The sequence below is a fragment of the Phoxinus phoxinus genome, assembly GCF_949152265.1.
Source record: "Phoxinus phoxinus genome assembly, chromosome: 1".
NCBI classification, from domain to species: Eukaryota; Metazoa; Chordata; class Actinopteri; order Cypriniformes; family Leuciscidae; genus Phoxinus; species Phoxinus phoxinus.
The window spans coordinates 32,909,833-32,937,078 of record NC_136876.1 but is presented as its reverse complement, the minus strand read 5'-3'; the positions used below and the strand labels follow the sequence as shown (position 1 = coordinate 32,937,078).

At 36.9% G+C, this 27,246-nt stretch overlaps 1 protein-coding gene across 1 annotated transcript; it reads left to right on the top strand.

Annotated features, from left to right (window-relative positions):
* The first annotated feature begins 255 nt into the window (after positions 1–255).
* plcd3a (phospholipase C, delta 3a) lies at positions 256–26,697 on the top strand. Its single transcript, XM_079611513.1, has 15 exons — positions 256–539; positions 6,974–7,141; positions 12,685–12,913; positions 14,500–14,629; positions 14,747–14,972; positions 16,838–17,039; positions 19,447–19,591; positions 19,753–19,905; positions 21,460–21,612; positions 21,906–22,059; positions 23,328–23,444; positions 23,531–23,709; positions 23,869–24,004; positions 24,283–24,432; positions 25,766–26,697. The coding sequence occupies exons 1-15, from the start codon at positions 452–454 to the stop codon at positions 25,894–25,896; spliced, it is 2,361 nt and encodes a 786-aa protein (XP_079467639.1). The 5' UTR covers positions 256–451; the 3' UTR covers positions 25,897–26,697.
* Positions 26,698–27,246: the final 549 nt, after the last annotated feature.

The following is a 27,246-nucleotide window of genomic DNA, read 5'->3' as shown; positions in this document are numbered from 1 at the left end:
GGTGGAGTCTAAGGAAGGGTCTTTGTGAAGTTCATTCAACCTCATTTTATATTTTTGTTTGCAACAGTCTCTTCAAAGACCAAATTTCCCAGGCAAAAAACAAGTAGGCTAACAAATCAATTACGCAATCTATTTCTCTATCCAGACAGTTTCTCTCAAAGCAGAGGCTGTGACAGTAAATGTGTCATTCAGTGTGTGAGTGAGTGTCTCGTGTTCATCAGAGAAATATTTATCGCTCCTCGCCGGACTCGAGTTACGCGCTGTGTTTTTAGAAGCGTCAAGTGTTACGACAGGCGTCGCAACAGCAGCGCTGCCTTCACATGCATTGACCGAAAGATTTAAACGCGCACTTCTGGACTTTTTTTTTTTTTTTGTCTATTGATTCACGTTTACCTCTCGGTTCAGGTCGGTTATAAGGAGTTGCGACTGGAACCGACGGAATATATTCAACATGTTGGGGAGAAAGAAGAAACCAGAGACCGTTCAGACTGACACTAAAGGGTTCGAGTCGAAAACCCACGATCCGCTTCGGAAGCTTGGTGAGATGATCATACATTAAGACAAAAATGCCTATAGCCTACTCTTGAGTCTGAATGTTACTTTAAGTATGCATGCTATGTTTAACCCACAGACACTAGTTTGTCACTGTACTGACAGTAGCCTATAAGCGCAATCTCAACTAACTTCTAGATCACTTTGTTAGTCATATGAGCAAATTCACCCATTCCACATTAAATCAATAAAGACATTTAACTCTTTGACATCTGTTCATTTTGCGTGTCATCATGACATATGAATGTGAACTCACGAGATTTGCGGTTTTATTAACCCTTTATTGTCTTTGAGACTTTTTAAACCCTGTTTTTGTGAAATAGCCTACGCGATAGGCTACACGTAATTTTTGCATTGGTACCTAGATTTGTGATTTGATATATTTATACAATTATAATGGTACAATTATAATTAAACAATAGTTTAATTAGTTCTGGTCCTCTAGTTTGATTTTCTTTGCATATTTAAGCATTATAGTGCTGGGACTTTTCACTGTTTGTATCACTCTTTTTTTTATTATTATTTTCTGGAAGCAGTTGTTATTCCAACTGCAGTGAGAATAATTTTTAGAGCATTTTTTTGTGTGTGTCTTTTGTAATGCACTTTAATAAACAATTTAATCATATGGCTTTAGACCTGTTTTACCATAATCAATAATTCATTCATATAATTTTCATGAAGGATCAAAGTTGGGTGCACTTAAGGACGATTTGTGCAAAGTTTTCACAATTCCTCATTTTTTTGCTAATGTTCTTGCTGTGTTATACATTAGGAAACTAAATGAAAGTTCATGCATCTGTTCTTTTGCTTGTAGGACTTGGTCTATGTACACATGCATCAGATGGAGCTCTTTGTTGTTGTTTTTTCAAGACAGCTTGTCAAGTTCAAATTAATTATAATGTGTTCCTTTTTTTAACAACATTTTGTTTTTGAATGCAAGAGCTCGTCCTGTATGACCATTCCCCTAAGACTTAATTGATACTGCTACAATGTATGTAATATATTATATTATATTTATGGCCTGACATATTTTCTTTCACAATTGGCATAACCACATTGTCTCTCTCATAACCACTGGTTCTTCTCACACACTTATTATTTTCCCACTCATGTTTACGTCTCATCTCCGCCTTTCAGCAGCACGACTCCATCTGAGGTCACCAACACCTACACCTATGGCCCATGCTGTCCACGTAAAAAAACAATTCAACATATTTTCCTTTTTTAAAATCAACATTTATTTTTCAATTACCGTACCATATTAAACAGCAGGCTTTTATCTGAGACTAACACAGGTCTTGTTAGTATCAGCGCAGTTCTGTAACCAAACCAAAATATGTGCTAGTTTATCCTTTACACTTTTGAAATGAACCACGATAAGAGGGTGGAAAGATTAAAATAGTCATGTGAAAAAGAAAGGACACCCTTTAGAATTTTATGGTTTTACGTATCAGAACATAATAAAAATCATCTGGTCGTTAGTAGGTCTTAAAATTAGATAAATACAACCCCCTCATAACGCTCGTCTAAACGCAGAATAAAAAGTGATAACGCAACGCCACTTTTGCGTTTTCTCTTCAGATCGTTTCCGTGTAAACATAGCCATAGATGTATGTAGCTCTTGGGTTTTATGGAGTTTCTCTGAGCACTGCATGATCTGACATTGGAGTGAATTTGCTGAGCAACTTACTGTAGAATGATGGACTTCAACATGTTTGGAAATGGCCGCATAACCCTTCCCAGATTGATGGGCAGCAACAATTGCTTCTCTAAGATCATTGCTGATGTCTTTTCTCCTTGCATTGTGTTGACACACACCTGAAGGCTCCAGACCAGCAAACTGCCAAAACTACTGCTTTTATAGAGTTGGTCACACTTGCTGATGACCAGTTAATCAAAGGCATTTGATTAGCAGCGCCTGACTGCTACTTACCCTCTTTAATTCCTATGGAAGCAGTATGGGGGTACTTACTTTGTCACCCATGGCTTTTCCATTTTGGCTTAGTTTTTGTTAAATAAATAATGACACGGGGTTTTATGTCATATGTTGTTGTTCATCTGAGGTTGTATTTACCTCATTTTAAGACCTGCAAAGGACCAGATAATAAAACATTTTTTGTCAAGGATCAGATGATTTATGTCCCAATACATAAAACCACAGAATTCAAAAAGGTGTCAGTTCTTTTTCACATGACCGCATTTGAAAATATCTAAAATAGATGTCATTATATGACTGATATATCATGTAATCCTGGAATTCCTGTATAGCGTAGTATTATGCAGCATTCTTCATGAACATTGTCTGATTTCCAAGGAAATGAAGTGTTTATGTCATTGTTTTACAGCGCTGGTCTTTTATTGCAGCGCTTTTATTGAACTCGGCAGCTCTTTCATCAGTTGTGTATCACACCTCTGCCTGTTTTAGCTGGGTTTCTTTTGCATTAATTTATGAATGTGCTGAATATCATCGCTATATCAAGTACAAGACCTGCTGAAGACTCGTCTACATTCGCTGGCTTCTTTCCATAAGCACTGTGACTACAGTTACTTGAGAAAGAGCTTAGCTTGAACTATTGCGTCAGAAACCCTGCCTCAGTTTAATTATCCGTACTTAATGTTGTGCTCATAAGTATTACTTTCCATAGCAACTTATGGAGAAATAGTTATTTTTATTGAATGTTTTAGCAAGACCTGTTCCATGGTTGCCATAGTGCTGAATTATCTCTGCCATGGCTACTGTGTCAATAGATATTCTAGAAATATTATTAGTGTTTCGATTTATTGCACTTGTAAAATAATGTTGAGTGGCTTGTATGAAGAGGCTGTGCAAGTTGGTGCTCTTCAGTGGCGTGATTCAATGTGCCAGCACTTCAAAATACAGCTCTCCAGTGGGAATAATCAAGAGGTTCTTGAATGAGAAAACAGTTAATCAGTTGGTTTAGGAATGAGATTTGTTGATAAACCCAGTTTATATATTAAGTTGCTCCCAAGTTTCTCTAGTTGGTTTACTGTACTTGTGCTTCTGCAAGTAACGAGAGAGAATAAGTCCTCCAATTGCCCCACATTTATTCTAAATATAGATATGCTTACTATGGACAAAATGCACCTTAGGTGAACTGTAGGGAACCGTAATAGTCTAAGGCCTGGTTTCACAGACAAAGCTTAGATTAAACCAGGATTAGGCCATAGTTCAATTAGGTAAGTGGTTTTATAAATGTGCCTTTGAAAAAAAACATTGCTGGTCTGCATCTTGAGACAAAACAATGGCGCTGACATATTTTAAGATATATCAGTCAGTGCAAGTTTCTTTCAGTTGAAACAGCTCAAACATGCATTTTAGTCTGGGACTAACTTAAACCTTGTCTGTGAAACTGGGGGAATATGTTGCATATGTGCAATAAAATATGAGACACCTCTTCACTTTTTATAATCATTTTTTTTTTTCACTGAAGTCTATAGTCTACATTTATGTTTAAATGTATTAATTTAGTAGACACTTTTATCCAAATTGACTTAGAATAGAGGAACACAAGAACTGCTAGTCAAAAGTTTGGGGTTGTAGAATTTATTAGAATTATTAGAACATTATTAGAATTAAAAAAAAAAAATCAGTTTTCTGCTTTAAAATATTGTACATGTAATTTATTCCTGTGATGTCAAAGCTGAATTTTCAGCATTACTCCAGTCTTCAGTGTCACATGATCCTTCAGAATTTTTTCTAATTTGATGATTTGCTGCTCAAGAAATGTTTCATATTATTATCAATGTTGAAAACTGCCCGGCTGCTTAATATTTTTGTGGAAACCCATGATATGATTTTTCCAGGATTCTTTGATGAAAAATAAAGTTTAAAATAACAGCATTTATTTGAAATGTTTTGTAACATTATGTCTTTACAATCACTTTTGATCAATTTAATGCATCCTTGCTGAATGAAAGTATTAGTTTCTAAAATAGAAAAATATTGCTGACCCCAAAGTTTTGAACAGTAGTGAACTTTAAAGTTAATCAAGGTTTTTTCATCCAAAAATCAACTGAATTGGTAGTTTTAATTTCTGCATGACCAGCTTCCTCTTCCTCATTCTCACTTACCCTTAGAATTAAGTCTCCTGTTTTCAGTACTGTATGATATCATTATGACTTCTAAGTAAGTGACCTCTATTATGACTGCTAACCTGTTTGCATATGAAATAAGTGACATCATCTATGTGTTGTGGGTTGCAGTCCGATGTCTGTGCTGCACTTACAGGTTTTTGACCCTTTGCAAAGACACATTGTGGCGCATATTCACAAAAGAAAATGCCAAATTCTTTAGTCAGAAACGTCTAATATGAGATCCATAATTGTGACAGCACAGATGTCTAAATGAACCATTTTTTGCAGCTTGGTTTCATCGAGGCGACACGCTCGGTGTAAAATAAATTTGCACTTATTAGGCTTCTGATATGCAGTGTTATTTATTTTAGTATTATATACTATTATAGTGTTATTTATTATTATTTTGAATTAGCTTTCTATATTTTAAGTGCTTGCAAGCTCTGCAAAATGTGGGAATTGGGATATACGGTCTTGTGGACTTAACGGACACGCATACGCAATGGCTATTGTAATTTCTGTTACTCGTAGAATTATATTACACGCATTCTATTATACATTGAAATGTATGGGTTTTTATAAAAATGTGTAATAAATGTGTAGTTTTGGTCATTTTGACCCTTAAATCATATATTTCACGAAAGCGTTCATTTCCATGATTTATTTTAGTTTGTGATGGCATTTCATTGTCGTGTTCCCAGTAGCAAAATAACACAAAAAACTCCCTCCATCCCTCAGCTTTCCCCCCTGACCTCTGTGCTGTCTTTTACTAACACACATACACACACGCTTGTCAGAGATACTTTATCAGGGTCTTTATATTCTGGTTGCCGTGGTGAGGGTCTCTTTGCTGCAAACACTCTTGGCTGTTTAGCAGAAGCAGTTTGAGAGAGTTTGCAACTTTGCACTGCCTCTATCCTCTCTCAATCATTTCTCTTCTTTCTCAACTTTTTATATTATTTACTTCTAGGTCCATTACTGTCACTCCAGTTTTTCTCTTTGATTTAATTGACTGAAAAGATATTCAAAATGAAAGAAAGCAATGTTTTATCACACTTCAGAGAGCTGAAGAAGATAAGAGGGTTTGAAGTAGTGTTGACTAGAGCAAATCTCCATGCTGTGAAAGAATGCGCAGCAGCCATTTCACTGTGATTGTGACCTCTATCTTTTTTTCAGGTCTTTTTGAGCCCAATTAAAGCTCTGGGAGAGAATCAGAGAATATTTGCATACAGTATTTCAGTGCAAAAACTTGTGCATTGTTCACTGCTCAATCCAGTTAAAGGCACTAAATGCACTCTGCGCTTTAAGTCATTGTCATTCTTCTCAGTGCAAACATGGCTTTTAGACCGCAGCTTATTCACACGACTGTTTGCCTGGCACAAATAAAGCTGCAGTCTATGGCCCGAGTAAACAAATAATTAAAGACATGTACCAACCCCAAACCTTTGATTGTATGTTTGTGTGCATTTTCTGGTGGCAGTAATTCATATAATCAATCAAGCTTTTCTTAATCACTTACCACAATAATAAGTTAGCACGCTAAGCTGTTAGCTTGCTAATGTTAGTCAGCAAGATTTTACCTACTTCCTTCAGTGAATTGTCGCTAAAGCAACAGAGTGTGTGCAAATAAGCCACTCTTTCAGAGAGCACAATTCATTCTTACTGAAATCCTCCCTCAAACTGTTTTCTTTTTTTTCCAGTTCAGCCTATTGTAGCACATGGACTGCACAGCCAGGCTTAACTTAGCTTTGAAAAGTCTGTAAAGAGCTCAGTGTGCACTGGCAATTTTGCAATCTTTGCAATCCAGTATTTTTCCAAGCTTGCACAAGCCTGTGGAGGAGAGAAATCAATTGTAATCTGAGCAACAAACATACCAAGATGATTAAGAATGAAAATGTGACAAAAACACATTTTGAAATGTGAATGTGAAAAAAAACCAGAAAGCGTCTTAAATCACTGTGGCATGACTTCATTCCTCAATGTTGTGACTGTAGAATCTGACCTGCCATTGCTCTCACATCTCCAGTATGTGTGAGTGTGCACATATATATTTATTTTGGAAGTATGTGTTGATTTTGGTTTATATTTTGGATGAAACATCAAAGCATTGTATGACGCAGTGCTGGGAAGTGTTAGTCGCTGGCACGTAGAATACGAGAAGAACCCTGGGACGGCACATTATGAGTGTATTACAGCATGTGTAACTCTTGGAGACTTGACACTTCAGGTTTACAGCATGTAGCAGGTGTGTTGGACAGACTGGAAAACATCTAGAAATGACAGAAGGAGCGTTTATTGTAACGTTGTGTGTGTTTGTGTGTCATAGGTGTGTTGGACGATGAAGATGTGCTTGTGATGCTGCAGGGATCAAAGATGGTGAAGGTTCGATCTCAGCGTTGGAGGAAGGACAGGAGACTGAAGCTTCTGGAGGACTGTGTGACGGTGTGGTGTGAGTCCAGCAAAACCTCCCGCAAGGGCAAGAGACAGCAGACCTGTGAGTACTGTATGTCACCTCGCCAGACATGTGATTGAGCTGCATACAAAACTGCACACAAATATCAAATTCCAGCTTTTCAGTTCGCAATTTGTGTGGCTAGCTGAGAAAGTGCATAATTTAGGGTCAGTTTAGTAAGTGAGTTCCTGAGGCCCTTTAACAAGATATTTAGTGTTTCTACAGAATGTACCTTCCCACATCTTTACAACATATTATTTATTTGTTTAATTTGAATCACACAGAAACAAAATGCAACTTGAAATTTGAGGTTTAATTTAGTAAGCCTTCTTCACAAGTTCAAGGGTTTTGTCTAGGGAATTAATTCATTTATGAATTTATTCTTACAATACAGAAAGAGTTTGATGATTCAGAAATTACTTTACTGTGTACTGTGTAGACACTGCTGGTGCACTGATGTCATGATCATAGGGATTCAGGATCTGTGATCCCAGACCTTTACATGTGAATGAGAGGCTTTAATACTGCTTTAGCATATGTTGGTCTCAATCACAGTATGGGATATTTTTCTTAACTAGTCAGATCAAGGAGTCATAGTCACACCCTAGAGGAATAATAATAATGAGAAAACAAACAGGCTATTTCAACTAGTGTTCTTCTTTCTCCTCTCAACCCTGACCTCATACTTGGCTTTAAGTCAAAACAAGACATTATTAATGCTCTGCTCTCTTTGTATACCTATTGTTAACCTCATCCCAAAGGACACAGCAGGCATTACATCTTATGACGTTAAACTTTTAGAAAATGAATGCCACTTTTTTTTTTAACAGGACGGATGGATTTGGCTTAGTGTAAGGAACTGTAGCAGTGACCAATTAATCACAGGTCAATCGAGGTAAAGATTTTCAATTGACGTAAGAAAGGCCTAAATGCTGCGCTAGATACATAAATAATGCAGAAAGGTTGTACAATGATGAGTCAGTACAGGTGCAACCACAATATACTGTATGTCTTGTATTCTAATGAGACATGGACCGCCTTTTGTTGTTTTTGAACCATTTCAAGTTTATATTATAATTAGGGCTGTCAGTTGCATGACATGCTGATTAAACAGACAAAAAAAGAAATTCAAAGACGTTACTTTTTTTTGACAGACAAGTATCATTAAAGTCATTAGTTTGTTTTATTTTGACTGAACTTTTTAATGTTTGGACAGTTTTGGAATGAATAAATAATGACAGAATTGTTGTTTTCGGATGAATAGTTCAATATATGAATATGTCCTTGAACTTCATGTTGGGGATCCAGTATTATTCTTTTTTCCCCATAGTAAACTGACTCATATTTGACCATACTTGCTCTGTGTGATATATTGCTTGGCAGGTTTTTGTTGAGGGACGGGACTTTCCAATCAGTGCATCAGCAAACAGAAAACCCATAAAGTTGTGTGTGTATATATCTGAACTCATTAATGCATGTGTGCAGGTGTGTGTTTGTGTCTATATATACAGCGTAGACTGGCTTAGACGCTCAGCTTCTTTTCAGTTTAATTTCCTTGTTTTATTTGTTCGACAAGGAAATTAAACTGGAAATATTTCAAGGTTTGAACTGTAATTATGAACAAGAACTTTCTAAAGCTCCCTTTATGAAAAGTTGGATTTTTTTTAACTGTTGGGAACAACAAATGTTGGGAACCTTACTTTTTAATGTTCTCGGAAAATTTTAAACATTACACCATCTTTCTACTAAAAAGTTTTTGAAAACTTTCACCTTGCTTTTCAGGTGATTGTTAATCTTTTTTAATCACACAAATGTAACCTTTGCTATAATGGAAACGTACCACAGATTCATCAGTGACGAGACATTATGGGATGCTCTGTCATCCCTAATCTCTAGTTGTTCCGATGATTGTTAATCTGTAATCACACTTATGCTCTTCAGATGAAATGATAATCTGCTGTGAAAGTGAAGAGAATCAGACTTCCTGCTATAATCCCATTCATGAACCTTCACTGGAGTATGGGAACGGTATTTCTCTCATTAGACCACAGGTGTTGGTGGACCCTATTTAGGGAGCCTTCAGCCTCTCTGTCAAATAACTGTGAACAGCACATTGGAAGCTTTTGTATAGTGATATAAACATGTAAGTGAATGCATGTTTCTACAGTTATAGTGATATGTTTCTGGATTTTGAAACTTGCAAAGTTTCCATATACACATCTAGCCATACAATACTGTAGGTTAAAGCCCAGGTCATTATGTTTATGAATAATCTCTGCTTTCAGGGGGATTTATGGGTCTTTCTGATGACTTCTGAAACCTTGAGGATAAAAGTGAACCTGTGACTAATCATGTGACTCACTGTGATTAATAATGTGTGCTCTCTGACACACACACACAATCACTGGGTATAGTGTTAGTAAGCACATATGTCCCTGTGCAACTCATTTTAGATGTTTTGTTATTTTGGTAAATAGTTCTTTATAAGACATTGTTGATTATGTAATAATTGGTGTTTTAATTTTAATTGGAACAGATTTCTGCTTTATTGTTTCTTTTGACTCCTTCAGATGTGCTGCGTTTGCAGTGTAAACATAAAAGCATCTTGACTCACCTTAGGCGACATTAAAAGTCCGCCCACTCACTTGTCAATCATCCACTTCAGTAAAACATAGAGCTTTATGGAACTAATTCGGTACATCAGACACTAACATGCAGTAAAACAGATCGTGTGAAGCACACACATTTGAAGTTCAGTTTATACAGGCACTCAACTTAAATATCAATGAGTGTTCCACTCAAGAATAGAATAGAATAGAATAGAATAGAATAGAATAGAATAGAATAGAATAGAATAGAATAGAATAGAATAGAATGAGGCATTTATATAGCGCTTTCATATGTACTACTGTACACCCAAAGAGCTTTACAATCATGTCGGGGTCTCTCCTCAACCACCACCGGTGTGTAACATCCACTTGGATGATGCGACGGCAGCCACAGTACAACGGTGCCAGTGCGCTCACCACACACCAGCTATAGGTGGAGAGAGGAGAGAGAGTGATAGAGCCAATTCAGTGGATGGGGATTATTAGGAGGCCATGATTGGCAAAGGCCAATGGAGGGAATGTGGCCAGGACACCGGAGTTACACCCCTACTCTTTACGAGAAGTGCCATGGGATTTTTAATGACCACAGAGAGTCAGGACCTCGGTTTTACGTCTCATCCGAAGGACGGTGCTCTTTGACAGTATAGAGTCCCCGTCATTACACTGGGGAGTTAGGGCCCACACAGACCACAGGGTGAGCGCCCCCTACTGGTCTCACTAACACCTCTTCCAGACCTCTTTAACCCCTCAAAGGGGTTAAACCCTTCCAGACCTCTTTAACCTCTTTCTAACACCACAAAACCTCACATATATTCATTTGGAAGTATATTTGGAAACAACAATATTCTTTACAGTATACAGTATTACTATACTTTTTTCACTCTCGGCAAATCAGTAACATTGTTCAATATGAAATGTTCAGTGGACTCTCTGTTAGGCTGGTTGGGACAACATTTGGGGAAAAAATTATATTCATCATATTTACTATATTTGATCACATGGTAGTTCATCGCTATTCAGCATAAAATGATAGACTTAATGTAAGGAACATAATGTGTAGTATAGATGGGTAAACTTGTGAAAGCATAAATTTTTTCCCCTTTTTGTAGTTTTGTAGAAAAAAAGGCTTAATATATCTGTTTAATAGTGCAGTACAACAAAGCTACTGTTACAAAAGATTTCTATTTGAAATAAATGCTGTTCTTTTGAACTTAACATTCACCGAAAATCCTGAAAATAAATGCATAACGGTTTCCACAACAATATTAAGCAGCACAACTGTTTTCAACATTGATAATAATAAGAAATGTTTCTTGAGCAGCATTGAGATCTTGAGATCATGTGACACTGAAGACTGTAGTAATGATGCTGAAAATTCAGCTTCGCCATCACTGGAATACATTATAGTATATTAAAATAGAAAACAGCTATTTTCAATTGTAATAGTATTTCATAATATCACTGTTTTTACTGTATTTTTTTTATCAAATAATTGCAGCCGTGGTGAACATAAGAGACTTATGTTGACAAACTTTTGAATGGTTGTGTATAAAATAAAGCTCACTTGATAATGTGACACTTATTTGATTGTACTGCTCAACTCAGAGTGCAGCAGAAGAAGAGACGAGACGGCCTCTCTTTCTGTTTCTGTCTTGTGCTGCGTCACGCTGGGTTCAGGAATGCAGGCTCAGCTGCTCCTGTCCTATCCCAGCATGCCCCTCACAACTCAGTGACTGACCCACACACACTTGAGGGAATAAACATAGTCCACTTAGTGCATGACTGTGTGTGTTCGCATTATGTGTTTGTACATGTGACGTTACATCATGCACCACGTCATCCCTGTTATTTTGGCTATTTATTAGGGTAGATAAAGATAGATAAAGATGTCATCGTGCTGTTAGGCATTGGGCGGCAGATGCAGGGCCGGACCCCCGGAGAGTTCATGCTCGCATAGATCTATGCAGTGGGCATTAGTGAGGAATGCCAGTGGCATAGTAAACGCCCATTCACTGCACATGTCTCAGCGCACGCTGTTAAAATTAACACCCTTCTTCAGACATACACACCAGAATCATGAATGCGTGTTTGTCAGATGGCTGTTGGAAGTGGGCAGAGAGTCTTTGCCATTTAAAAGAGCTTGTGTCTGTCTTCCCTTGTGTCTCTTCGTTTATTTGCAGTGTAGGAGTTTCCACATATCAAAGATGTTGTTGTTGCGACCAGTGTCTGTGCTGTGCTATGAGTCCTCATTATAGCTGACTTGATATGCACACTTGAAGAGTATTAGACTCTGTCTATGTAATGTGTGTGTGTGTGTGTGTGTGTGTGTGTGCGTGCGTGTGTGTGTGTGTGCGTGCGTGCGTGCGTGCGTGCGTGCGTGTGTGTGTTTTAGGAGTAATGAGGGCACATCGTGAACTTTTTTTGGCACTCTGTTGCACAGGTCATGTTTTACAAGAGCCAAATTAATCCTCATGTCCAGCTTCACACACTGACGTCTTTGAACTCCTTGCATTAACAATAATGATTTTTTAAAATTTCTTTATTTTTTTTAGCTGTGTGTGTTCCGGTTGCTTGTTTATTATTTCCCAGACTGTTTATGGTTTCTAATATAACTAATAGAGTTAGAAAGCCTTTCACTTGAATTAAACATCTGTTAAAACATTGTGTTTAATTAAAATTTTGCTTAAATGAATGTTCTTTTGATTGACACAACTAAGACTTCGTTTCGTTTGTTTAATTTCTGCACCACTAGTAACACCAAAACAGAATTGTAGTTCTGTTTGTTTGAGTCGCCTGACTGGGCCTGACATAATGACATTAAAGATCGATGTTGGAAACTTGTTTGATTAATTTCTTTGCACAGTTCTATTTGGTGCCACTCGAGGTGCCGAAAATACCTTTAAGTAACATAATATGTAAATGAATAGCAGAAGTAATGGACTAAGCACTCATTTGTTTGTGTTTTCTCTCTGTCAGTCTCTGTGACGGAGGTGGAGTGTGTGCGGGAGGGCTGTCAGTCGGAGTGTCTGCGACGGATGGCAGGTCTGGTTCCAGAGAGCAACTGCTTCACTGTGGTCTTCCGTGGAGGAAGGAAAAGCCTGGATCTGTGCTGCCCCACACAGGAGGAAGCGGAGCGCTGGGTGCGAGGCATCCGCACACTCAAAGACCGAGTCTCCAACATGAGTCAGAAAGAAAAGCTGGACCAATATCCTTAAAGCCATACCTGCAGGGTGAAACCTCTAGCACATTAGTGCCATGTACAGCATTTAATACACATTTAATTATAGTATTTAAACAGAAGGCTTAGGTCAAGTTGCATTGGCCACCATTTGCCAATAAATGCACGTGTAAACGTCTCCATTACTCAGTGAGAGAGCTGACTATATATAGACCAGATGTAGAACAGATTTCTACACGCACACATGAACCACACGGCACATGCTATCTCTTCTCATCTGAAATACCTTTGTCTTGTTTCTCTTTCTCCCAATGTGGTTTTCACTCTATTATCTTTTCAACATGAATGCCCTTTATTATCTTTTTCTTTACATTTTTTTAGTTTCAGGTGCAATGTTAATTTTTGACTACGTGCAGCTTCTAATTTAAATTTTCCAACTAAAAGTGTGTCAGTTTAAGTTAAAATACTTTTATTTGTACCAGGCATATGTTGATTTCCCTGAATCAAAACATGCTTCCATCCACCTATTTGTATGCGCTTTTTGGGGTATTGCATAAAAAACTGCTGGATGGAAATGCCAAGATGCGCTTTTAATCTACAAATGTGCATGAGAAATTGAGGCGGATACATTTTTTATCTGACAAAAACATTACCTTACCGAAACAATCCCTCGATGCGCAATAAAAAAAAACGTATGTGACTTTGCCTCAGCAGTGGATGTGATTGGAATACTGGACAAACCAGCGGACCAATTTCATTGCACAGCATCTCAAATGTGGGTTTGGTCATTCTGAAATGCCTGAATCAAAGTCTGCCATGAGAATAATTTGGTTTAATTCTCTCCCAGAAGTGTCTCACATGATTGCGTTCCCAAACACCAGCATCTCAACAAAAGAGAACATGACAGGGGTGGAAAAAGTGGCTTCCCCAATTGTAGTAACTTCCATTTTTATTACAGATATTTTGTGCCAGTTTGCCAGCTCAGGAAGTAATATTTTGTTCTCTTGAAAACATGAGATGCAAACAGTGCTTTATTTGCAAATGTTTTATGCGATATTCCAATTTTGCCTATAAGTTATATTCGAAACTTTGGATGTTTGTTTGAGCCTACAGTAACTAGCCTGACGCAGTTGAAGAGTGGGAAGTGTTTGAGAAAGCGGTTTACAAACTATTCTTATTTTTACAATTCTGCACAATTCAAGGCAATTAAATTGTCTGAAATGTAAATCCGTCTAAAATTTGATCTGACATGACACTGGTACTGTAAAATGTTACGACCAAAACCTTTTTTGTTATTTTCTCATCAAGCTTTTAACTCACAGTTAAAATAGTTACAGTGCATATGCAAAGAATGTGTTAAAATATATTTTCATCATAAATTCATTTTATATATTTTTTTATATATTTATAATAGGCCTATATTAATACACTTTATTAATATATTTTAATTGAATAGTTTATATTTTCTGTTATTAGCACTATATTCGTTTTCATTTAATTACAAACTAAGTAACTTCCTTTGGGCTGAGGTTGGGTTGCAGAGAGATTGTTAGCTGGCATCATGCTGTGTATGCATGTTATGGCTTTGTCAAGTTTTCCCTAACTGTGCACACTTGGATTCGAGGCTATCTGAGACGTGCAGATCAGAACCAGGATGGGAAGATGAGCTACGACGAAGTGAGACATCTGCTACAGCTGATCAACATTGATCTGAACGAACAGTATGCTCGCACCCTCTTTAAGGTTTGTGTGAGAGATCCATATAAGTGGCAGGAGTTGTTGTAACAGTAAAAAAAAACGTGTTTAAATTAAATTAAGCCTCGAGCAATCTTTCTCTTTTGTTCCTCCTCTTGTCTGTAGAAGTGTGATCGTTCCTGTGACGGGCGGCTGGATCATGTGGAGATTGAGGAGTTCTGTCGTGAGCTGATGCGCAGGCCGGAGCTGGACGCGGTGTTCAGGCATTATTCCAGTAACGGATGTGTGCTCACAACACTGGAGCTGCGGGATTTTCTTGGAGACCAGGGCGAGGACCCATCGCTGGCCCATGCGAAGAGTCTCATCCACACCTATGAACTCAACAACTGGGGTACACAGCCATCATTATTTGTTATCAAAGGCATGTTTATGGGCACACTAGGATTATATATTAAGCTGGAAAGCTTAATATTAATCCTTTAATTCAGTCAAGACTCTTGTACAATGAAGTTTTCAGCTTATTCATTACGGGCGTGTGAGCTCTCAGCAAAACATTTCGCCATTCAATATGCATGCACAATATCTATATCCCTACTCTTTCTCACTGGTTCACTTATATATTTATATTTACACACAGTAGTCAATATTTGAAGTGGATCAAAACCATTGATCAAAGTTTAATTTTGAACAATACCCGTTCTTGTAGGACAACTTTGATTAACCTTTTTGATCCACTTTAAATGTTGACTAATATATATACATATATATGCATGATATTCAAAATATTTGAGTTTCACCTGTATATATATATAATATATTATTTCAGTAATTCAACTTAAAAGGTGAAACTAATATATTATATAGACTCATTAGTTACATGCAAAGTGAGATATTTCAAGCCTTCATTTGTTATAATTTTGATGATTATGGCTCACAGCCATGTGAAAACCCCAATGAAAACCCCAAATTCAAAATTAGAATATTGTGAAAGGGTAATATAATATCATAAGCTGTATTTTTCGAGTTTCACCTGTATATGTGTGCTTACAGTGCTTAACAGATTTATTAGACCACCACCCAATGTAAGGTTTGTGCCACAGCTGCCCTAAACTAACTAAGTATTGGTGATTACCAAAATCCCCTTTTCTGTTTGTGTAATGGTTAATCCACCAGTAAACTCTTTAGTCATAGTTGGCCAAGTCAAACTCCGGTCTTGAATGCTTTTGAGCAAATTAGGGATTTAGTGGATTCACAAAAGTTTAGTCAAAAGCAATTTTTTGGGAACAACTATGAACTATTTGGAAGTCAATAACAACAGACACTTCATTATGACAGGAGGCCTAATAAATTTGTTAAGCACAATATACTGTGTACAGTATATCATTTTTGTATGTAATATTACATTAAAAAAATTGTACTGTACTGCTGTAATATAAGATGCCGCGTTTCCACCGAAATTACCCAGAACAATTTGTCCCAGGAACTTTTTTCCCCCAGACCTGTTGCTTTCTGCATTTCCACCGCGGTCTAAAGTACCGTGAAGATTAGGCAAATTAGCCAGGTGATGTTGGACTGCACACACCACAACATATTTTTAAAAATGGTGTTCATCAGCATCAGCAACCAAGTCCCTTCCCCGAAAGTTCCTGAACTTTGAAAAAGTACTACCTCGCAAGCAGGAACTTTCTGAGGGGGAAATGTTTAATCCCTAATCCTGGTCCCTGCGGTCGAGAAACACCGCATACCACCCCAAAGTTCCTAATTCCTGTGGTAGAAATGTGGCTTAACATGTGACCCTCATGATGTTCATGCAGGCACCATCAGTTCAAATCTAGCTCACATTTCTTTTGATGTTCTCCCATTATTTCCTGTCCACTGCACTCTACGGTCAATAGAAATGAAAGGCCAATTCAAAACAGTTCAAAATGGCTTCATTTTGCCATTGTGTGTGCTGATGATGTATAAATCCAACCTGTTGAGGACTGGAGCGAAAACCACGCCTGAAATGCTGAAAAACCTCGCCTTTCCATTTCCACGAAGTAGTGTGAGCACATAGCTCAGTAGTGCGTCATTGGTTATTGTGCTATTGTTACAAAACTTGGTTATTCCTGATTGCTCTTACTAGAATTGAGGGTAACATGCTAGTAAAACTAAATATGACAAAAAGCATGTGTTAAACATTTCCTCAGCCAGCTCTATTGAAGCTTGTGTTTAACTTTTAGCTTTTGACCAATACATTTTCTTTCTGACTCTCAGCCCAGAAGAATCTGTTCATGACCCAGAACGGTTTCACCATGTACATGCTCTCGAACGAGAACGATGTGTTTAACCCGGATCACGCTCACGTGTATCAGGACATGAGCAGACCACTGGCTCACTACTACATCTCTTCCTCTCATAATACATACCTGACCAAAGACCAGGTGACCAGCGCCAGCAGCACTGAGCCTTATATCAGGTACAACATCCACCCACACACACCTCATCATCTGCCTCTCAAAGATACAGCAGATAGAAGAAAACACACTTATACTTCATTCTGGAAAATTGCAAAGATTACTTGTGTCTGCATTTCTAACCATTTGTGTTGTGTTCTATTACACTGACTGAGAGAAATGACAAGCAATTAAGTTTGTAAATTAGAAACTAATTAAAAGAAAAATTACGCCCAAGGTCCCAGTAAAAGGAAAAAATATGAAGGTGACTTTAGATGAAAACATCACCATCACCATTCAAAAGTCTCTTATGTTCACCAAGGGTGCATTAATTTAATCAAACATACAAACAGTAATATTGTAAAATACTATTACAATTTAAAATAATTATTTTAATATATTTTATTTTTGTCTATTTAATATATTTTAAAATGTAATCTATTGCTGTGATGTCAAAGCTGAATTTTTAGCATCATATCTCATGCCTTCTGTGATCCATCAGAAATCATTCTGATATGCTAATTTCAGAAACATTTCTTGTTATTATCAATGCTGAAAACAGTCTTGCTGCTTGTTTGTAGAAACTGTGAAACACTTTTTCAGGATTCATAAGAACAGCATTTAAAATATCTTTTGTAACAATGTAAATGTCTTTACTGTCGTCTTGGGTGCCTGAAAACAAACTTTTGAAAACAGGTTTCAAAGTGCAAGTCTGACAATGCTTCCCCTTGGAATTATAAGGTTCTATCTGCATTCTGACTGGTTTTGAGATATTGAGCTTCAAAGTTTTTGCATTCCATTCGACTGTGTAGAAAGAACCTTTTTATTTTCTAAATAAAAAGTTCCAAAATGTACACAACTTAAAAAACAACATCACATAATATAAATAAGTTGTCACAGAATAAGAATATGTGAATAACTCAATTTTGACAAAAATGTCAGATAGAACCTTATAATTCCAAAGGGACGAATGGTGTCGCCTGTGCGCGGAAAACTCAATGGAAAAACTTCTCAGTTTTAAGCATATCGTTGTCATGTAAACATACCCTAAATGAGTTAGATAATTAAACAACAGGTGAATGGAATAATTAACCAAAGGAACAAACTGGCACACACTAGGAAACTAGGTCAAATGACAGGGTAGGGTACACAGGCAAACAGGAACAGGGAAAACAGAACCAAAACACAATCAAAACACAACTAAACCAAAACAGAGAATACATGTTACGCTATCTTCACAAGATAAGTGAAGAACAAGATAAGAGCAAAAAATATGAAGGAAACTTGCATCCTCCTAAACTTGTGTTTTGGTCTGATAAGGAAAGGTCAAACAGACTTACCCATTATGTCATAGTTGGTGTAACCGCTTGGTTGGCGTGACCGGTCAAATGCTACGGTTGCAAAGATAGACGAAAAATTATAGACACGGTGTGTTTCTGACACCTTTAAGAGAATACCGCAGATCTTGCATTATCTTTATGTCTGGAGAGATGGAAACAGACACATTTTGATACAAAGGTACATCCACGTAATCACAATTTTGATGGAAAACACACCCGATCTTACAGCACAGAAGAGACACCAAAGATCTTACATTTGGAAATAATCAAACATATTACAGCATATAGTAGAAAATATATAAATGATTAAAGAAACCAATAACATGTAAAAGACTATATATATATATATATATATATATATATATACATTTAATCATGATTAAATTAATACATAGCTATCAATGACTCACAATGATTCATAAATGAGGGATTAACAAGATTTATAAAAAGGAACAATTAAAATATATTAATCAAAATAATAAATTGCAAGAGTTCAAATATGAATAATTTCTTATACATCAGAATGACAGGTAATCCAATTCTGCAAGGCTCGCATTTTGTCCAGAATGAAATATTTGATCACCAGCGGAAGCTTCAGACTGATGGCAGTGTCTGGCCTTCATTGCAGACCAACATGCAAAGCAACCAATCACAGTTTGTTTTGTTCTGCGTTGTGTATTGGTGTGAAAATGTAAAGCCAATGTCTCTACGATAAGAGACCAATAACAGCATCTAATTAATTATTCATTCAAGAAAGATCGTTGTTTAAGTTTACTGCAACTTCACATACTTACCATCTTATACCAGACAGAGCGTTAAAGAACACGACACACGTCTCCCTGAAATCCTGTGGAATTCAACAAATCAGATAACAACTTCAAATCTCCCAAAGTGTTTCCCATTTTGTGTGCATTTTGCATCAGATGTTCAACTGTGGGCATGACGTCTGATGCTAAGACTAGAGGCAGCTATACAAAACTTACAGAACCACTAGGGTTATGAGATACAACACACAGCGCTGTAACGCTGACATTTAATGTTCATACTCTTTGTTTGCTGTTAAAGTCATGGGTCTTGTGTGTGTGTTTAGAGCTCTGCATCAGGGCTGTCGCTGTGTTGAGCTGGACTGCTGGGACGGTGATAAAGGAGAGCCCATGATCTTCCACGGACACACGCTCACCTCCAAAGTGCTCTTCAAAGAAGTCATCGAGACCATCGCTCAGTACGCCTTCAAGGTGCAGACGCATGAAGCACAACAACAGCCTATACTGAAAATCTTTGTATAATGCTACAATATGGGTTAGCGTAGCATGTTTTTTTTTATTTATTTTTTTATAGTTTATAGTTTATCTCAAACACTAATGTCTCTCTCTCTCTCTCTCTCTCTCTCTCGCAGGCGTCTCCTTATCCTCTGATCTTGTCTCTGGAGATTCACTGCTCAGTGGAGCAGCAGGCCGTCATGGCGCAGCACCTTAGCTCCATTCTGGGCAAAAAGCTCCTGAGAAAGCCACTCAACGAGCTGCCCCTCAAACAGCTGCCCTCGCCTGAGGTCACACACTCTTACAGTTTTCCTCTTCCTTCAATTAATAATTAATAATACATGGAATTCAATTCCATGTTGAAATTAGGTCATGTGACCTCAGTGTAGCTTTCTACTGTTTGAAGCGTTAAATGTTGCACACTACTTATGTAGGCAGTTTGTAGTATCTACGGTACTGTGGAGTAAGCAGTAGGCTACTCTGAATTTGTCTGTGTTAATACAGTGGTAATACAATAGTTACTGTATGTAACTTTTTCACACCTCATGTTTTGAGCATAACGATAATGTGCTGTCACTCGTTTGCATTTACATATACATATACACTATCATTAAAAATGTACGGTCAGTAAGATTTTTTGATGTTTTTGAAAGAAGTCTCCTGCTCACTAAGACTGCTTTATTTGATCAAAAATACAGTGAAAATAGTAATATTGTGAAATATTATTACAATTAAAATCAAAGTTTTCTCTTTTAATATATTTTAAATAGGGCTGTCAAAAGATTAATCGTGATTAATCACATCCAAAATAAAAGTTGTGTTTACATAATATATGTGTGTGTACTGTGTAGAATTATTATGTATAAAGACACACACATTCATGTATATATTTAAGGAATAATTGCATTTATATACTGTATATACATTTATGTAATTTATATTATATATAAATATTTTATATATAAATATAACCAATTTTTCTGAAATATATACATGATTGTGTGTGTTTTTATATATATAAATAATTATACACAGTACACACACATATATTATGTAAACACAAACTTTTATTTTGGATGCGATTAATCGCGATTAATCTTTTGACAGCCCTAATTTTAAAATATACTTTATTACTGTGATGATAAAGCTGAATTTTCAGCATCCTTACTCCAGTCTTCAGTGTCACATGATCCTTCAGAAATCATTATAATATGATGATTTGATGCTCAAGAAACAGTTGTGCTGCTCAATATTTAGAGGAAACCATGTTTGTTTGTTTTGGGGGGTTTTATCCATTTTTAATCCTTTCTGAATAAATATTAAAACAATTTTTTTTTATCTTACTGACCCCAAACTTTTAAACAGTAGTGTGTGTATTCAACAGATGATTTGTCTAAAATTACTTTTTTGGTATTGCTAATTCTTCCTTTGTTGCTCTTGGAAACTTCCTGTTTACATTCTGGGGACTATCAGTAAAAACATCCGACTCTTGCTGCCTACAAAAACCTTTAGGGCATTTGCAATTGTGTAGTACTAGGAATGAACTTAAGTCAATTTAAGTAAACACAAGTGCTCATACTCATGTAGTGTACATTTTCTTATTGTGTCAAGCACTCTTTTTTCATATGTATGATGATATTCCCTCCTCTCTTTCACTCACGCTGTTTCCAAGACTTTTCTGTCATCCCACCATTCTTACATACTATTTAAGGTGTGTTCAGCCTCTGACGTAAATGATTATGTTTACTGTGTACTATGGCCATTTTCCAAGAAGAACAAAGTGTTCATGGTATTGGTGAACATTTCACCAATGTTCTTTCTCTCATGTGCCTGTTTTACTGTAGGAGTTGAAGGGGCGGATCCTGCTGAAGGGGAAGAAGTTGAGTGGTCTGCTGGGGAAGAATGACAGCTGGATAAGCTTCACAAATAGCTCAGATGAAGATTCTGCTGTGGGAGCGGGCGGGAGCAAAAAGGAATCTAAAAAGGATTCTGGGAAGGTGAGTCCAGATATGAGTGGCTATCCTGGTCAAGTTATTAAATCCTTTTCTGTTTTGTAAATTATTGGATGATTATGTGGTTTGATGTGTACTATTTGTGTTTTAACATTTGGCATATTTGAAATAATTATTGGGGTATGAGTATGACTGCAGCTCAGGAAAACGTATCAGCTATGTGCATCATACTGTATGAAGTTTATGTTTATAATTCATAAACTGCCTAAACGTACTCTGAAGAAAATCTGCCTGTGTGTGTACATGTGCATTGACATGTTTAAACCTCCCCTCCCCAGTCTGTGAGCACTAAACTGAGTCCAGAGATGTCAGATCTGGTGGTGTATTGTCAGAGTGTGCCCTTCTGTGGTTTCGAGACAGCCAATCAGAGACCTCCTAGCGTGATGTCCTCTTTCTCTGAGAACGAGGCGCTTAAACTCATCAAAGACTCAGGTGAGATGACCTGAACAAATCTTACACTGCATATTCACTCAAGCCACATCATTCTCTGTGTGCTTTAGGACTGGCCTGATCCACAGAACCACTGCAATGAGATGCATGTCCTGTCTTTTTAAGAAAAAGCAATACGGTGGATGGATGGATACTAGAATAATACTGTGATATCCACCATAATAGAAGTGGCACGCGACTTCCCAGAAATACACTGCTGTATGAATGTACCTCACAGATTACTGTGAACTGCGTTTTGTTTTAATGTTTACTGCTTTTATCAGGGCCTGTTGCCTAAGGCTCCACCAGATGGTTTATAATAAATGAGCAGATGATCACTTTCAATGCAAAGACACTGCTCTTCCAGCCAACACTGACAGCCAGCGGCATGACAAATTTACATCAAACTCACATCATTTCATTATTAGGTCGTGTCACACCACAGTTTCAGAGCTCAACCTTTACCACACAAACCACAATAACTGTGACAACCAAAAAAACAAACATAATTAAGACAAAGGTCAGTGACGCTAACCTTTTGGAGAAAAAAGAAATCTATATTGAAACTATAGGAGGAAACTACTATCAGATTATATAATGTGTTTAGTTAATCAAAGCAGTGTATGTTTATAATTTTGTTTACTCTACTGTTCAAAAGTGTGGATCATAAAAGATGTCCTTATGCCCACCAAAGGTGCATTTTTTAAATTAAAGATAGAGTAAAAACAGTAATATTGTGAAAAACTATTACAATTTAAAATCACTGCTGAGTGTTCCAGTCTTCAGAAATCATTTTTATATGCTGATTTGCTGCTCAAGAAACAATTATTATCAATGTTGAAAACAGATGTGCCGCTTGATATTCTTGTGGAAACTGATGCTCTTTCTGTTGTGCTCTGATTAATATGAAGTTCAAAAGAACAGCATTTATTTGAAATAGAAATATCTTTGCTGTCACTTTTGATCAATTTAATGCAGCCTTGCTGAATAAAAGTATTCAAATCTTACTGACCCAAACTTAAGTGTATGCAAAAACAATGAGAATATAAATTAGTTAGCAGCATTAAAACAAAAATGTAAATAATTAATAACAAAATTGCAATAATGTTGCAGTTTGTCATGTTGATCTGCTACCTGTTTAAATAACCCAGCTTCTCTACTTTGAAAAGAGCTGAACTACTATTGAACTGTAGTTTAAAATATATATTTATAAATATGGATTTGCTCCTTGCGTGAGTGTCTGTTCATTGTTTTGTGTGTGTCCCCTGTAGGGAAGATGTTTGTTCGACACAACAGTCGGCAGCTGAGCAGGATTTACCCATCAGGCCAGAGACTACAGTCCTCCAACTACGACCCCCAGGACATGTGGAACGGGGGCAGCCAGATGGGTGAGCCGAACGAGCACTCGGACATCCCTGCATGTCTGCAAGTCCAGCAGTAAATGCTTGAAAGCTTCATTCTCTCTGTTCTCCAGTGGCTCTGAACTTCCAAACACCAGGAGAGCAGATGGATCTGAACCAGGGCCGCTTTCTGCCCAACGGGCGCTGTGGATATGTGCTCAAACCTGACTTCCTGTGTCACCCGAAGTCCGACTTTGACCCTGAGAACACTGGTGGAGGACCAGGACATATACCCACACAACTTACCATACGGGTTAGTAACTGCTCCGCTTCTCTTGTTTAGCTTTTCATGATGGTCTGACAGGAAATATTGCTTCCCATGTGGCCTGTAAATATTTTGATAAATCTCTTTTCCTACATTCACATTTAATCATTTTTACTTTACTTGTGGGCCATTTTGTTTCTCCCACAGGTGATTACAGCTCAGCAACTTCCTAAAATAAACATTGACAACCCCAACTCCATTGTGGACCCGCAGGTCTGGGTGGAGATTCATGGAGTTTCCATCGATAAGGCTCGTGACAAAACCCAGCGCATTGACAATAATGGTGAGGCAAATGAGATTTTCCGTAATCTAAAGGTATTATGTTGTGGTGTATGGTTTTTGAATCCTTAAAGATCTATTCAAATATCTTATTAATGGGAAGTAGAAACATTGCTGTTTTAATAGTGTGTAAATTAATTGAGTTTCATGTAATAGCACGTTTATTTTACCTGTGCTGTGACAAACAATAGATTTTGTCATTAAGACAAGAGAAGTTCCTGTCAGGATTGAAAATTGAGTGTGTGTGTGTGTGTGTGTGTGTGTGTTTGTCTCCCCCTGCAGGTTTCAACCCCCGCTGGGATTGTACTGTGAGCTTTCAGCTGCAGGTGCCTGAACTGGCCATGGTGCGTTTCATGGTGGAAGATCACGACCACAAATCTAAGAATGATTTTATTGGCCAATTCACCCTTCCCTTCACCAGCCTGCGAACAGGTGTGTGTGTGTGTGTGTGTGTGTGTGTGTGTGTGTGTGTGTGTGTGTGTGTGTGTGTGTGTGTGTGTGTGTGTGTGTGTGTGTGTGTGTGTGTGTGTGTGTGTGTGTGTGTGTGTGTGTGTGTGTGTGTGTGTGTGTGTGTGTGTGTGTGTGTGTGTGTGTGTGTGATTTATGAGGACACAAATTTGTATAATGACGTGTATTACACTGGTATTACAACTTAAACGTGGTTTATGAGGACATTTCATGAGTCCTCGAAATTCAAATAGCTTAAAAAACATAAAAAACTATGTTTTATTAAAAATGTAAAAATGCAGAATGTTTCCTGTGATAGGTAGGTTTAGGGATAGGGGCAGTGTAAAGGGATAGAATAATACAGTTTGTACAGTAAACCATTACGCTTATGGAATGTCTTCACAAGTACAGCAAAGTAAATGCAAATTACTTTTACAGAGAGAAACATTCTATATATATGAGCTACAGGCCACAGTATACCCGGGGTTGAATGAAGAAATAGACTTCAGTCCTTTTTTGTGATATATGCTTTTTGTGTATAGCCTACTTTTGTCTTTCATCATAATTTTTTTGTCTTTGGATTCAATTTGCAATGTAAGCCACCTAGTGGACTTTCTCTGTATGTGCATGTATTATGTCACTCAGGTGTTTTTTAATTAGCACACATAAAAGAGGAAATTGTTTGGTTGGAAAGCACACCCTGAAGAAAGCTGTTTGTGCCGCTACGCGTGGGTTGCTTTTTTCCCCATGTCTTTATTTTTTATTTTATTTTTCTACCATGATATAGCCAGTTAAATAAAGGCTTTTAAAATAATTTTGAAGAAGAGTGCCTTGGATCTTCTCTTTCAAACAATTATAAATGCTTCTAGGTAAACTACTGTATTAGCCTATATAAAATTTGGTCAGAAGAACACAAGACTGAAAACGTCTAACATGAATCTTTATCAAGGATGTAAGAAGAACATAATAAAGAGTCAGTCAACCTTTTCCCTTCAAAACAGCTCTAGTCGTTTTTGGAATGTTGTTGTTCAAGTCTCTAACTGTGTAGAGTGGGATTTGTGCCATTCCTGAAGAAGAATAGTTTTCAGATCACTGAGAGATCAGCTTCTTAGTCTGTGGCCTAGAGCATAATGTTTAAAAAATGTCTAGATCTGAAGTTCAAGAAGGTTCTGAAACGCATTTGAATTAATCCTGATGTTCCTGAAACTTTGACTTTGATTGGCACACATTACTTTGAACACTTGCTTGTGACACTGCTTTTATTTTAGACAAATTTTTTCCCACATATTTTATTGAAGTGTTTTGTGTTATTCTCCAGGTTATCGTCATGTTCACCTGCTAAACGCAGACGGCTCCAGTCTGTCTCCTGCCACCCTCTTCATCCATGTCAAGGTGGTACGGCGGGGAGTTCCTATTAAAACAGTTTCTGAGCGGATAGGCAAAGCCTGATGCTTCTGACATACAGTTGTTCCTGGAAATACTGAAGGAAAAGCCACTGAGCTGAGCTCTTGAGGTGCCGTGACTCTTCAGAATGAGACCACCTGAAAAAAACATGTGACACTGGACGTAATGGACAAACTCTGTGCGCAACAATCTGAAGAAAGTCAGTGTAGACCTGCATTTGCATTTTTTTCTATTGTTAATCTGTGGTGTCAGAGCGTGTTATGGACATGTTATGGTGGAAGCTAAATATGCTAAAGTAAGTATTGTTAGAAGTTACAAGTCAGTGTTGTTTAGAGTCTGTTTCCATGGAGACAGAATTATATTGAGTCTGAGCCTTGAAATTGGAATATTTAACACATTTTATAATGATTTAATATTTTAATTGAGATTCTGGACAATAATTGTATGTGCATGTAGACAGAAATGATCTGTCTTTAATTGTTTTAATGTTTGAATATTGTAATTGTGTTGGTGGTTTTGATTATGCAGAATACTGACAAGATAAAGAAAGTGTAGAAAACAAAACATATTGAAAGGATACAGAAAGCATAGCGATATGGATGGTTTAGTAAGGTTCATGACTGATTAAGTTTTTATGCAAGTATATTTTAATTGATTTGAACACTATCAGCGTTCCAATTAGGTAATTCTGAGAAATAATATATCTAAACATTTTTAAAATAACTCTGACTAATGATGAAATCTGTGTTTAACATAATGTCTGAGACAGAAGATTTTATCGATGTTATTAATTTAATCATTTTTATTTATTTATTAAGATTTTATTAAAGCTAAAAGCAAGCATTGTAAATGCTCAGTGTCCTAAGATGTCAACATTTAGACAAATTACACTTCTTTGCTGAAGGTGCAGGCAACTATAATACTTGCCGCTAGATACTTAATTTTATGGCTAAGATTGATAAATCATGGTTATTGAGTTAAAGAATTTCTAAAGGTTTTTTAGTGTTTTGCACTAGGCTATGATCATCTATTTTATAAAATATATAATAATATAACTACTTTACAAACGTGTTTTAATTGTAGATTTTCTGTTTCACAGTAGAAAACTACCATCCCTTGATCTGAATGTCTTGTTGTTTATAATAATAATAATAATAATTATTATTATTATTGTTGTTGTTTATACAGTATTGTCGCCTATAGATGTGTATGTGTGTGTATGCATTATTTTTCTTAGGTTGTACTGAAATAGATTTAATCAGTTTTTAAATAAATTAATATTTCTCTAGCTAATTGTAGCTAATTATTGTGTGTTTAGATAGACATACAGGCAGATAGATGGATTGAGAGATAGACAGACGGACGGAAGGACTCAAAATGAAAGAACTACATAGC